At 38.3% G+C, this 13,969-nt stretch overlaps 1 protein-coding gene across 1 annotated transcript in view; it reads right to left on the reverse strand.

Annotated features, from left to right (window-relative positions):
- CCDC60 (coiled-coil domain containing 60) overlaps window positions 1-13,969 on the reverse strand; it is a gene marked incomplete at its 5' end in the record, with an annotated part of 50,784 nt that overhangs the window by 7,675 nt on the left and 29,140 nt on the right. The window contains 5 exons of the mRNA XM_082066473.1: window positions 1,046-1,274; window positions 3,066-3,156; window positions 4,742-4,846; window positions 5,795-5,917; window positions 6,904-7,080. Of these exons, the coding sequence (XP_081922599.1) occupies window positions 1,046-1,274; window positions 3,066-3,156; window positions 4,742-4,846; window positions 5,795-5,917; window positions 6,904-7,080 (725 nt within the window). The remainder of the gene's footprint in view (window positions 1-1,045; window positions 1,275-3,065; window positions 3,157-4,741; window positions 4,847-5,794; window positions 5,918-6,903; window positions 7,081-13,969) is intronic.

Below are 13,969 nucleotides of genomic sequence, written 5' to 3' on the forward strand. Positions count from 1 at the left end.
TTAAACATGCATTGCATGAAAACACTTCCCATTGTTTTAAATTTTCTGTCAGACAATTTAATTTGGTGTCCCATAAATCTGGCATCAAGGGAACTTGTGAATAACCACTCTCTAATCACTATTTTCCATGCACAACCTTGTATTCAGCCATTTCTTTTCTGCACTGAAGCACCCTAGTCTCTAATTGGCTCTCATACAGCAGCAATTCTATATCTCTAACATACCTCACCCTTTTTTTTTTCCCCATCAAAGTTTACTGCCTCTGATACCAGGCTGTCTGGATTGGAAGGGCCACAGATGAAGAGCCACTTACGAAACATTTGTATTTTTGCATAACAAGTTTTCTGCTTTGTCTTCCACTTCATTCTTAGGGTTCTTTTTGCCGTTTTGATAGCTACTGAACATTCACAGAGCGTTCTCAGATGACTCCAAGACCTCTTTCCTGAGTAGTAATTTAGAGTCTAGCAGAGCATGATGTCAGCATAATAATTATAATATAAGTATTAATTAAAAGATAATTAGCAGTGCTAAATGCTAACATGCTTTTCTGGTCCAGCTTTGCTTAGAAGGAAGAGACATACCATTACCTAGCTTTGTACTGAAACCATTGCAGAGCTAACAGACTGTTCTGTCAGGTCTAACAAGCACAGGTTATCGCTGATGGGAGGAACACTGACTAAGAAACCCTTCAGTTCAACAGAATCCCCTAAGTTAGACAGATATGTATGTAGTGGATCAGCTGGTTGTGGCAGAGGACAGTTTCACTGTTTTCACCTCCTGTTGGACCTTACAGATGTGGATGACAATCTGATTATACAACTGCTGTAACCGAATCTTAAGTTAAACTCTTACTTAATAGTCACATGAGATTATATTGTCTTCAAACCAATCTGCTAACAGGGAGGGCACAGAGAGGCTTGCACAAAGTTCCATATGCCTGAAGAGAAACACACTGGTATGTCTATCAGCATCTTCATCATAGGTTCTCCCTAGTAACACTGAAAGCAAATCCATCTGATATTGGCAGTCAAGAAAAGTAACTTACAGGCAGAAAGAAGGTCTTGCTCTTTAGCTTGTGCTGACTCACTCATAATATCAGATGAAGATATGTTGATCTTGGTGTTGTCTTCAGAGCAAGGTATAATGGAAGTTACGCTGTCACAAGGGCTTTGACCACGGGGAGATGACTGACTGCTAAGCTGAGAGATGCCTGGAGTAGATGCCCTGTTTATCTTCCTCATAAGTGGACTGCATCGTGTTTTCCAGGTGCGTTTCTGTACACAGAAGGAAAAATTAAGAGGAAGAAGGCATCCTTTGTAGCAATTTGACAAAGTATCACATTTCTTTAACTAGTAATAATTCCAATATTAGATCCTTCTGGTCCTCCTGTAACCTCATAGATTTTTCTCTAGTGACTTCAAGCAAGCTAGTTATTTCTTGGGTAGGGCCTCCTTCGTTTTGTTATCTTTCTTCAGTACTCCTCTGTTATAGCATTAATGCCACCACATTAAGCTAATTTGTCAATGAGTTACACTGCAGTTGCACAGAGGGCTGGTAAAAGAGCAACCTTCTCATGTACAGGGAAGAATAGGTCAAAGTGGTCTGATAAATGTTCAGGTCTCCTCCCAACACCCAATATCCTGGCAAATGATTTTCCTGTGTCAGGAATGTAAAACTGAAGTCTGAAAGATGACTGAACTCTGCAGGCTTGATAATCAGAACAATACATATATGCAAGTACCCCTGAGGAACTCAAAGTACCCCAATTGAGGAACTCAATATTTACACCTGAAGTTTCACATCAAATATGAAAAGCAATGTTCAAGTAATATTATCATCAATTCAGGGAGGAAAAAAAGTCTCAGCAACGTAAGTGCTAAAAGACACATTCACTCTGCTTTCTTCTGGTCCTGTTCATTTGAATCTGATGCTAGAGAACTGGTAAGACTATATGGAAAAATCAGAAAGCCTCCTATTTAGAAACAACTCTCTTATTTATGTGACTTGCTGACTTGCCTCTTTGTTTGCCAACAGCAGGAAGTATATTTGCACAAAACCACAATATTTGTCTTTTAAAAGTTTCACAACTTTTGCTGCTTATTCTCCAACAGAAATTGTAATCTCCTATTGAATCATTTTAATTATGTTATTAAGGTACAAGCTGCAGGTGTTGAAAAATAGCAAGAGCAAATAACCTGCATGTAACAACAGCTCATATATCCAAGAGTGCCTCACCTGGGGTTCTAAAAGCACTTCACAAAACTTGTTTAATTTAGCCTTATAGGGGGCAAAGCAAGGAACTAAAAGCTTAAGCAAACTGCCAAAGATCAAAATGTAACATGTGCTACAGAGTGAGAAACCCACTGGTTCTTTATTGAGTTCTTAGTTATACTCCTAAGCACTCACTCCCTCTTCATTTTCCTCCAGTCACTTCAGCAGTTTGAAAAAGCAAGTCTTTCTGTGGTGTCAGAAAGACAGTAAAACAGTTACCAAGTGTTACAGATCACTTCCTAGTGTTTTATTTCTTCTCAGGTATTATCTTTATTTTTATTTTAAAAGGCTTTCAGCTGAATTTCTAGTTTTCTCCTTTCCTTGGCCTTGCTTTGAACGTGGCAAGTGAATCCAGTTTTCTTTAAAGGCCTCAATATTTGGCATTTGTTTCTGAATTCTGGGTAAAAAGGCAACCAAACAACTCATGACTAGAACATCCTGGAATAAGACCTTCAGGATTCAAGTGTGAAATCCCCATTTGACTGAAAAAGACCTGTTTATGTGAACAAGTACTGCTACATGACTCTGGGTCATAAAAAAGGGGACAAATGCAAATAAGAAGCTAGTTATGTTTTAGCTGAATATTTAATTCTTACCACATCAGTACTTATCACCGAGACAAAGTCACAGTTTCAGTCAGCTACATGCTGCTCTATTACCTACTATCAAGTTGTTATTCTTCAAAACCTAGAGAGACAAGTATATTCTGCAGTCACTAGACCAGATCAAACCAACAAAACAAATGCTTGAAGAGTTGGATTAGGTCCCAAGGAAGAAATTAACAATGAAGTTACCTTTGTGTGTGAAATAAAGAGCTCCCACATGTATCGTGCTGTCTTTTCCTCTTGGATTTCTTTTACTGTTTTTTTACAACCACCAGGGTCCCTAAGTGAAAACAATTCAATTAGTTTTCCATTTCAAGAGACCTGCTTTTATTATATATTTATTTTAAGAAATGCAATAAATGTAGAGTAAATGGTCGCTGACCATTACTCTGATGTATATCTTTGCTTTTAAGAAATTGAAAGAGAATGCAAGGTGTATGAGCCATGAGTATGTTATAGTCACAAGTGAGGAAGGATCTGAAGAAAGAACAGTTATTCTCTGAACTATCATGAATGTACTGGGCCAGATTATGCTTTCACCTTGCTCCACACAAATAATGAAGAATTTTGTCCAGTATAGCAAGACTTCATGGATAGAAGTGACAGCAGGCTCATACAAGTTTGATTTTTCCATGCTGTTGGCTAAATGAAGACCTATACTGGTCCAAAAGTGTAAATGTTGCATCATGTTGACAAAGGTAAATGCAGAAGCTGCAGTCCTTGCAGCTGCGGTATAACAACAGGGCACTGCTGAGGTAGCCTCATTTATCACTCCGTCGCCAGTCAATCAGTCAAAGGTTTTACAAAGCAGATTAGTGTTCTAAGCTTCCTTCTGTCACCACATTAGGAAAACAAAAACAAAACCACAAAAAAAAACAACAACAACAAAATCCCTCTTTTTGTGCACTACTTCAGAACCTGGAAATGAATCAAGAGCCTTGTGTATGTATACTCTGCTGTCAGCCTGTATATGTGAAACTTGCTGACAAACTGTTTCTTTTATCCCAGTCTATTGGTTGGTCCCCATATGTAAAGGGGTGAAAAAATCCATCCACAATACATACTAGACAGATTCTCCCCTCCAGTTAATCAGCCTAATTTTATATAATGCTACTCTGCCACCCCTGTCATACGCAGGCAGAGTTTGTCTTGACTGAGAATATACAGAGAAAACAGAACAGCTTTGAAGAGCTCTGCCCTGCAAATCAGAGCATAAATAGTTCACTGTTTTACCAAACTCTCATGAATAATTTAAACACATTATGTCAACATGATTATATTGAGTAAAAATGTTGGGAACTTAAATTAATATTTACTTTTAACAGTATAAGTTCAGAAGCAATGCACCTTTTACGAGTATCCATCACTGTCATGCATAATTGATAGAATAAAACCAGCTACTAAATATCACTTAATAGCTGGCTTTGTTCTGTAATTATAATGTACATGACAGTTCTGTAATTATAATGTACATGACATTTCTGTCACGTTCATTGGGATAAGCCTCCAAGGGAAGGCTATGGGAATATACATACATCTATTAGTCCATGTATTTAATTTGCATAATTATTAACCAAAAGAGAGAAAGGAAAGAAAACACAACTAAATTTGGGTGGGATAGCTCAGTATTTTCTCCTAGTTTTGCAACTTGCAATAATAGAGGACCATGCTGTGCTACTGATTGCACCATACAACTCCCTGCTGACTACAGGGGGGAAAAGCCAATGCAAAATTTGTTTACGTTGCTCAGCACAGAATTAATAACATTTCACTCAAACAGTTATTACTTGAAAGAGAAATAACATATAAGGGAGAAAAGATCCCAAACTCCTCATTCCATCTACTATCATGCATTGCACACGTACATTGGATTCCAACAGGTTAATATGGAATGCATCGAACTGTTGGATTCAAGAGTCGAAGCCTCCAGAAGCCAGTGTATGGCACACAGCTGTCGGAAGAGAAGTTCGCTGCAAAGAGGAGACACAGAAGTGTTATACTATAGAGTCAGGGAAACAGGCAAACTGGCACTGTGTCGGCTGAAGTAGACATGTTCAGCTTTTCTGAAGCAGATTATTTTTTCATTATCCCAGTGAATTCTAGACACGTTTCAGCATTTTTGTCATGTTGATACCTAACTCTCAATCCTGAAAGCATGGTTTTTGATGTGAAGTTTCCAGTGGACTTATCTTGGTGATGTGCTTGGTGCTTTCATACCTATGAGGATTCCAGCATTTATCCCTTTATGGTATGGATTTGTATGTTTTCTGGATCCTACAGTAGCTTTTAAGTTTTGCATTTAAGAAAAAGCAGCATGTGAGTTTAAAAAAGTTGGACTCATCTTTTTCTGAACTAAGATTATCTTTGGCATTTTAGTTTATTCCGCATGCAAATGTAAATATATAAAGACATTTTTGGTGAGCAATTGGATCAATGAACTTAGAATAGAACAGATAGTGTGTATTAGTGACTAATATAAAATATACAGAAGTGTACACGGTACAAGTACTGCATTCTCCCTCTTTCATAGGCCTACTTTTTTAACCAGGCAAATTAAATTTTCATTTTGACAGCCTTTCCTTTAAATAAACCTTATCTTGAAAGCTATACCACATAAGCAAATCTTATGCAACTTACAACTTGTTGAGTCAAGATCAGCAAAGCAAATGATGCGTGTTTGCGTACACACACACACACGAGATTTTCAGTAACCCATTAGTATTCAACCATTTAAAGTTAGAATTTAAGAGCTGCTATTAGTAAAGACAGACTATTTCACTATAAACTCCTGAAACTCTCAGGATATGCATTCACACCTGAGCAGCAGCTCTAGGTATATATGTTACAGGTCTGTGTTGCTGTGAATTTCGCTATGTCCTACTAAAGAGGGCAGGGCATATATCTGCCTTGAAATATACCTCTTTACTCCAGGGGGGTTTGGAATCAAGACACTGGTATAAACAGGAGTGAAAGACCGTAAGGTCATCTTTTTTTTCATATTCCCCAACTTCATCAGGTTGTCACCATCTGTCAGAGAGCAACTGCAGGAAAGGACAAAGGCTGAAGTTAAAAAAGGAGTATGTGAAATGAAGACAGAGCCAATAAAACTTATGTTAACGTCACCACACTTCCTCTTCTCCTCACATTTAAAAAAAGTACTTAAGTGTATTTCTAAATTCTTAATTACTGCATTTATTATTATTTATTAATATTACAAACTTCACAGAATCACAGAATGTTAGGAATTGGAAGGGACCTCGAAAGATCATCTAGTCCAATTCCCCTACCAGAGCAGACAATGCAGGTATACATCCATAAAGGGAAGTGGAATGTAAATCTTTTTACCTCAGCCTTGCTGAAGAAAGAAGCCTTTGATGCAATAAGGCTTCAAAGGTGTGTAACCTCTAGAAGAGCTACTCTGTCCTGCTGAGCAAGTATTTAATCATCTCATCACCTAGTGAGGTTTGACAAATGGAAGACAACCAGAGCATTACAACAGGCATTAAAGGTGCACTGAAGAGACCAGTGTGAACCCAAAGGACTGAAGACTATCTAATGATCAGACAGAAAATCTGAAGAAGGTAGTATTGTAAGTAATAAGTCTGAACTAGAGAAGAAACCCACTCTGCAAGCTAAGCTACTTATTCTGCTGAATGCAATTCTTTTTTATTCTTAATGCTGTGGTCTCATTGTGGGAATAAAAGCATGGCACAAACTCACCAGCCTCGTCCTTTTCTCCTCAGAGAATCAGTTCTGATTTGGCTATAAAACCTTTCCTGGGCTCATTACCCTTCTGCCTTTAAAATTTCCTCCTTTTTAAACAGCATCTCGAGCACCTTCCCCCCCCGCCCCCCCGTGCTTCCTAGGTTTACAGCTCCTCATCTACCTAGATTATAAGCATTTTCTCTTTCTAGTTCACACAGTAATAATAATCTGCCTCAATACCAAGTAAAGACAGGAACTGGAAACTGTCACTTTTAAAAACCACTGCCCTCAGACTACCCAAAGCTCTCTTCAGTTGACTTACTTGTTTATTTCTTCCTCTGACTTTTCTGCATCAGAGGAGTATATGGATGGTTGGAATTCAGTTCTCCATATCGTGCCCTCATCCTGCTGGGCTGCTTCCAGTGCACTCCTCTCCAGCGATTCTTGGTGCAGTATATGAAAGTAGTCTCCACCTCGCTTCACAGAATTGATGTGACGCCTGCCAAAAACCATCACCAGTTGGTCAGTGTACTAAAGACAAACTACCAAATTGATTAATTTCTCTGTTTCCCACCAATTTCATTTTTAAAAGAGATATCACATTCTTCTATAGTCAAGAGTTCAGTGTTAATATTTCCTTCTGCAATATGATAACAAAGGCCAACAGTTCCCCAGTATGAACTGGGAGATCTCTCCCTTAACTCTTTCAACACTGCACAGGTTAATTATCAAATGTCTTGAACTCAGCATCACCTTGTCCACTACTTGATTTAAAAACTCCCTGCCTAATTCTAATTTGTAGCAGGCAATTGACCACTGGGCCCCTCACTGTCTTAACTCAGAACCTGACACAGTGCCCTGAAGCCACCTGTTAGCTGCTACATTTCACTGGCTGTCAGAAGACTGCATTGTCAGGAACAGGGAAGCTGCCAGTGAAGCCTGTGAGCGAAGACAACAGGCAGGGTATTACTGCAAGGGAAGAAAATAAAGAAGCAGCCATAATGCACTCTCTATAGGATGACAACAGAGGTTAGGGGAAAAAAAAAAAAAAAAAAAGGTGAACTAGGGCAGGGAAGGCGGTACAGCACACAATTACTCTATAGCCTTTGATTAAAATGTTAGCGAGAATGTAGCAGCTGATCCAAGCCAGACAAGCATACTATCCAGGAGTAGGACGCTTCCCTTGAGTTAATGCCTTCCTGAATTTTGAATGGAGTGTCATTGGGCCATGTTGATTCTTTCAAACAATCTTTTTTGTGCATGAACTCAGTTGGAGATGGTTTCCTAAAGGAATGTCATGCACTCCTGAACACGTGATGCCAAACCCTTGCTGAGGGAAGCTGGTATGATCATGGTGAATGAGTATTGTGAGCTGCAATAACCATGTAAGTATCAAACAATTTAACTGCATACAGATTTCTCTGGCCATGGAAGTTGTTTGCCACTGTTTCATAAAATGGCTTATTCAATTTTCTTGTCTTAATGGATACAGCCTTTATATCAAAGAGCTAATGACAGAACATCTCCTGCTCCAGACACTATACAAAAAGAATGTTGCCTTTTCCAGAGGCTTACAGCCACTTGTAAATACAAATGAAACCAACGTGGCATTGCTCTGAAAGCCACTGAGAGCACAGGCTTTCTAAATGCCATTTCCTGTATTTTCATAAAAGCACTTCAGGCCGCATCTGCAACACTCCCTCCTAGAGCAGCCAGAGCTCCTCTGGGCACAGGGTCAGACCCTGATATCAGCTGGACGCTGCCTGACTTGTTGCACTACTGACAAACTGATTATTGAGCTAAGGCTTCTCATGTGAAAAGCAAGTGCAGTTTTACACATACCGCTATTTAAAAGCATTCTGAGTAACTATTTTCTATAGCAGAAAAAGTAATACAACAATAATCAATTTCTGTCTAAAACAAAGCACAGGAGGCAATAACTTTGAAACTACAGTAAATAAAACTAAACTGTATTCTGAACATTACAGACTAAAACTGTGGATTTAAAAAAACAGACAAACAACAAACAAACACAAAAACCCAAACAGCATTAAGTCTTCCAAATGAACACTTCACATTATTTGCAGCCATGCCATCGTGAGCTGTGATCCCATCACAAATCTCAGATGAGTATTTGGATCCTGAAGAATCCAAAGAAATATCCCGCAAAGGAAGTGGTGAGAACAGGGAGCTTGTTTCATTTGAACTTGAAATCTACACCCTTACCTAGTTTCAGAGGGCACCATAGTACTGGAAGGTCTGTCTTTTTGAATATATAATAAAATGGAAGTTCTGAGAACCTGAAGTTATGAAGGATCCTCTGGTAATCTCTGCAGGAGCATAAGCATCAATACCTGCATTCTCATCAGATTTCAATTGATTAAGCATTACTGTCATTGCTGTTTCAGTTGGAATAGGACACTTAAAATCATTCCAGTCCCCCAAAATACTATATTGTGTGTATGTGCATTAACAACAGACTCCATCTGAACTGTTGCCACATTCTAGTACCTGAAGCAATTCTTGTATAACCCTTAGCTTTCTGACAAGGTGCTGTAACACCTAAATAGCTAATAATTGTGAAACAGCAGGAAACGCCAAGATAAAAGAAAATCCATATGCACACAGTGCTTTTCTTATTTACAAAGCACACACAAAACAACAGGAGAAAACAAGCTCTGCATTTCTTGTAAATTGTCAACAGTGATACTGATTTATACCAGTGGAGAATATGTTCCATTCTCTTATCAATACATACTGGAGCTGCTGACCATTTCACTCAATTGTTTAGTGCTTTACATTCAGCATTATAATGTGTATCTATGCCAGTATGTCCCAAATTTATTAACATTCAGATGGCTTCACACCTTTCCCAAGGGATGTAAGGCAGCCTCATTGTGAGAACTAGTCCATTGCCCACATCATTACTCAGTGAGTTATTACAGGGTGCATACACGACCCACCTTTGAAGCTACCGAAAGCCACAGAGTTAAGTTTACGTGGTGGTGAGCCTGAGCTAGCAAGTCCTACTGCTGAGCTTTGCATACAGGTCATACCCTGAAAGTTCAGAGTGTGGGCAGAAAATACGCAACTATTCACAATCAATATGTAGATACTAACATAAATTAACTATGAATTCTGGTTTGGTAGTGTTTACAGCCAAGTTAGAGATGCATATGTATACATATGGCAACGGAGAATTAGGAACTGACTGGTTAGTACTTCTATTTAACATTAATTACACAGCAAGAAGCAAATGGGTAAATATTCTTGCGTCTACTTAAATTCAGTGAATACCAGGTGATAATGACATTAAAATCTACTAAATGTGGTTAATAACCCATAGAAACTCAGACATATGTGATTATTTACCACACAGAACCATTAACCATTCTGGCAAGGAATAAAAGTACTACCATATCAACAGCTGTCTTGAGTAGCTGAAGACATACAAACAATCCGGAATACTCACATTATTTCAGATGTAGATTCCCATTTTATTCTCAGATGAGTGCAATACTCTGTATGGAAATGTCTCTGTTTAAAAACTAAACCCAGGATACTTGGCTAACTGGAGGTACAAAAAGCAACATACCAAAAAAACCCTGGATTACATTTAGTTGGAAATGTGTTATTTTCAATCTAGAAAGAACAGAGGGCAGCAATTTATCTTTTAGGAAGTGTGCACATGTGCACACACACACATGCACAACTTTGTGCCATGCTGTAACTCCTCTTCCTCTTGATCTTCATATAAAGGTTTTATTTTTGGGTAGGCACATTTAGGTTTCCAGCTCTTGGTGTCTCTGGAGACGTACGTAAATGAAGGTGAGGGGTAGAAGTACTTCCAGAGCAGCAGAGAAGACAGCTTTTACTGATGAAGGGCAGCAAAATAAATCTGAGATTTCAAGGCTTTCCTTTAAATATTTCTCTAAAAAGCTGTAGGGGAACCATTTCTAAAGCTTCAAAAGAAAAAAAAAAATCTGGACATTGCCGGGCTTTCCAGTCTCTTGCTATAAGAATGTGCAATAAAAACTTTATGCTTCTATCACCAGTAAAAACCTCACTGCTTGTTAAGTGGAATTTCATTGAAGACCCTGATCCTCTACCAAGAAGTACTGCTGGTTCAAGATTTTCCTGTGAACGCAGAAACAACTCATGATCTTAACCTTACTACATAAAGGTATTTATAGAGCCATGACATTTTACTACTAAATAATGGAAAACCCATTTTAAGCGCTAGCTTTGTTCAAACACTGTGACAACACGTCATTTTGTATCATAATAAGTGGGATTAGAATCCTGTGTTTAGATAGATAATAAAATCTAATCAGCAATGAACTGTTCCCACTTATTAAATTTCAAACATAAACAAACATTTTTGCACAAAAGGAAAGGAGACCGAGACTTAAACGAACAGCCTGGAAAGGCAGAATTGTTGTTGGGAATAGCAGCCTCTACAGTGATTGATGATAGAGATAATGATTCATACATCCGTACACTCAAATGCTTGTCTTTGCCATGACTGCTGTCTAATTAATGTGAGCCATCATTCATGTAAAAGAAAATTTTTGCTTCTGGATTAAAAAAATGCTGCAAACTGCCAGCAGTGACAGTGCTAGAAACATGCCAATTAGAGTGATTTCTGCCAAGCAGCAAAAGGGCACAAAACACTGGTTTCCAAGCAACTGACATTATGAAATATTAAATACATTGTAAACTAATATTGGCAGATAAACATTTCACCTTCTCTGTTAGTACTGCCTCAGACTCTTCTCTGCTTTTTAACTCTCCATTGCCTCTTCTCCCTGCTTTTACAGACTCCGCTGTATCTTCCAGTAAACCACATGCATTAAGGAATGCCAATTTATCATAACCTCTGAACACTAACATCTCTTTTGTCTGCATAGATTAGAATAGGATTGGTATAGATTCACAGGTAAGGATAGACAAGGTCATAGCCAAAACTCCCAAAATAACACATTTCTTGCCATTTTAAATGTTTTGGTAGTAGCTGCCATTGCAGTAACAAAATTTAAATAGTTTTGTATTAAATTCAGCTACACAGCCACTAGCACAAGAAGAAGCAGGAGAAACTGCTCTTTGGGTAACAGTCGAGCTGTTGGTGCAGGCATGAAGAATGCATTAGCAGGGGCTGGGCTTTCTGCATGCAAAGTGACTTTTAGAGACCTGCCTTCAGCAAACTTGAACCATTTTAAAGAGCCATCCAGTTTCTAAGTTAAAACAGAAAAAGCAGCCAGTTGAACACTTTTAAACTGCCAGCAGTTTGACGTTTAGTTTTATTTAACTAGCACAGCGAAACAGATACATGGGAGCCATTTCTTCAAACTATGGGAAATGCAAAGCAGAGGTTTAGCGTGGGAAACGCAGTGCGGAGGTTTGGCCTGGCCTTGTTTCAAATAAAGGCTTGACTGGCTCACAGAATGGCATGGACACTTTCCTTCCAAGCCTGCAGCTCCAAGCTGTCAATTCCTAGACATCGTTTTTATATGTGCACCTGTGCTTAGATGAGTGTCAGCACACAGTGTTTTCCAGTTTCTAGCACCCTTGCTACCTCCTTTTTTATACAAAGAAGTATTTTCAGTTAGTCTCATCTGAAGGAATGTACTTATTTTTAAGCACTATTTTTTGTGGCAATGTTTAACAAGAGTATTTCCATGTACACTTGCATGGTCTTGGCAGCTGAGTTAGTCTACAGAGTGATTCAGGGCAACCTGCTTTTGCTAGGGATTAACAACTACAAGCTTCCAATGCTTTGGTAATCCTTTTTGCTGTGTAACTGTTCCTACATCTTTCTATAGTTTGTGATTAGTTATAAAGACTTCTGCTTTCTTGGTTCCCACAGAATATATCATCATGCAAGTGTGGATTACTTAACATTATTTCTGTATCCCATTTACAGATGTCACTGGAACAAAGCAATAAGAAAGGATCTGCAGCAGAGCTGAATGTCTTTTCAAAGGGGCTGTACTTCTTGTTTGGTTAGTTTTTGCAAGAAGAGCAGCACAAGATTTCCTACTGCAGAAGTGAAAACATAATTCTTAGCTCAGAGCTAAAGATATCTGGATGCTCAAGGACAAAGGTGCTGTCTTTTCTGCCATACTGTATTCCACCCACTGAATCTAACATTGGGAAGTGCTTAGTCAAGGAAGTCAGAGCTACTTTGTGTCTACTTGGGCAATCTCCACTGGAAGTAAGATGCATTGACCTACAAAGGAAGAGGAATGATCATCATCTACAGATTTCCCAAATGGTTTTTCATTATATGTTGCACAAAGATAAGCAGATTCCTTCCTACATTTCAGTACTGTGTTTACGTAAAATTATATTAATATCTGAGAGCTGACAGGTGCTCTAAAGGGACTGGGTACAACTCATCAGTAGGAAAGCATTGGTACGACTTTCTAATTGGGACCAGTGACTGATAGTTTTGAAAGATGAGTAGTTCGAACAACCTTGTGTTCTGTCATCATCCTCTTTTATATCACCACGGGGACTCAAGAAAATATAAGAGAATATTACTGAGAAGAGGTATGAGGTCATAATTATAAGGTTTATCTTCAGTTTAATTATGCTTTTAATGTGTAAGGTAGAATATGAAAGCTTTATGAACACAGCTAAGTCTGTTCCGGTCATGACTCTTCAAACATTTTTGAGATCATTTTAAAATTCATGCTACTGTGCTATGTCACCGTGATCATTAAAAAACTTCCTCACAGTTTGTTTCATTATACTGTTTCATACAAACAAGCTGCAAGATCACAGACACTACTTCCTGTGAATATGTATCAATTAATGTCCAATTAAGACAACTGCTGGGTGTTCCTTTTCAATCAGAAGGAGGAAAAGCAGCAAAATCCAAATCCACAAAGGTCATTTGTATTCACCGACTCCTTGTAGTATGTGTTAGCATGCTACTCTGCTAGCCTGACTGCTTTAACTGAAATTAAAAGTTGCTGCCCTGGAGAAGAAAACTCCAGTTTTCTTTCTTTCTGTCTCGCATTTTCCACTCTGCTTTTTTCTAAAATAGCTCCTTTTCTATATTCTGAAATTGTTACTAAGTAGTATTGCTGACATGTCCTTTGGTCAAAACCATCAGTGCAGTCATTCTCACTTGAAATTTTATTTTCCCACAATTTCATATCTCAATATTTGGTTAAAAAGTCCATGGGTTTGATTTCTTTGCTTTTCTTAGTGTTATTTTTTCATACATGCAGATTTAGGTAAAGTAACATTGTACACACTCAAGAAGAAAGGCTAGCACACTTCCATTGTTAAGAAGTAATACAATAACACTCAAGGAATTTCCAGGCTCACACAACATAACACAAACCCAAACCATACAGTTAATGCATACCTTTGATTTC

This window comes from Streptopelia decaocto, assembly GCF_964273445.1.
Source record: "Streptopelia decaocto genome assembly, chromosome: 15".
Classification (NCBI taxonomy): domain Eukaryota; kingdom Metazoa; phylum Chordata; class Aves; order Columbiformes; family Columbidae; genus Streptopelia; species Streptopelia decaocto.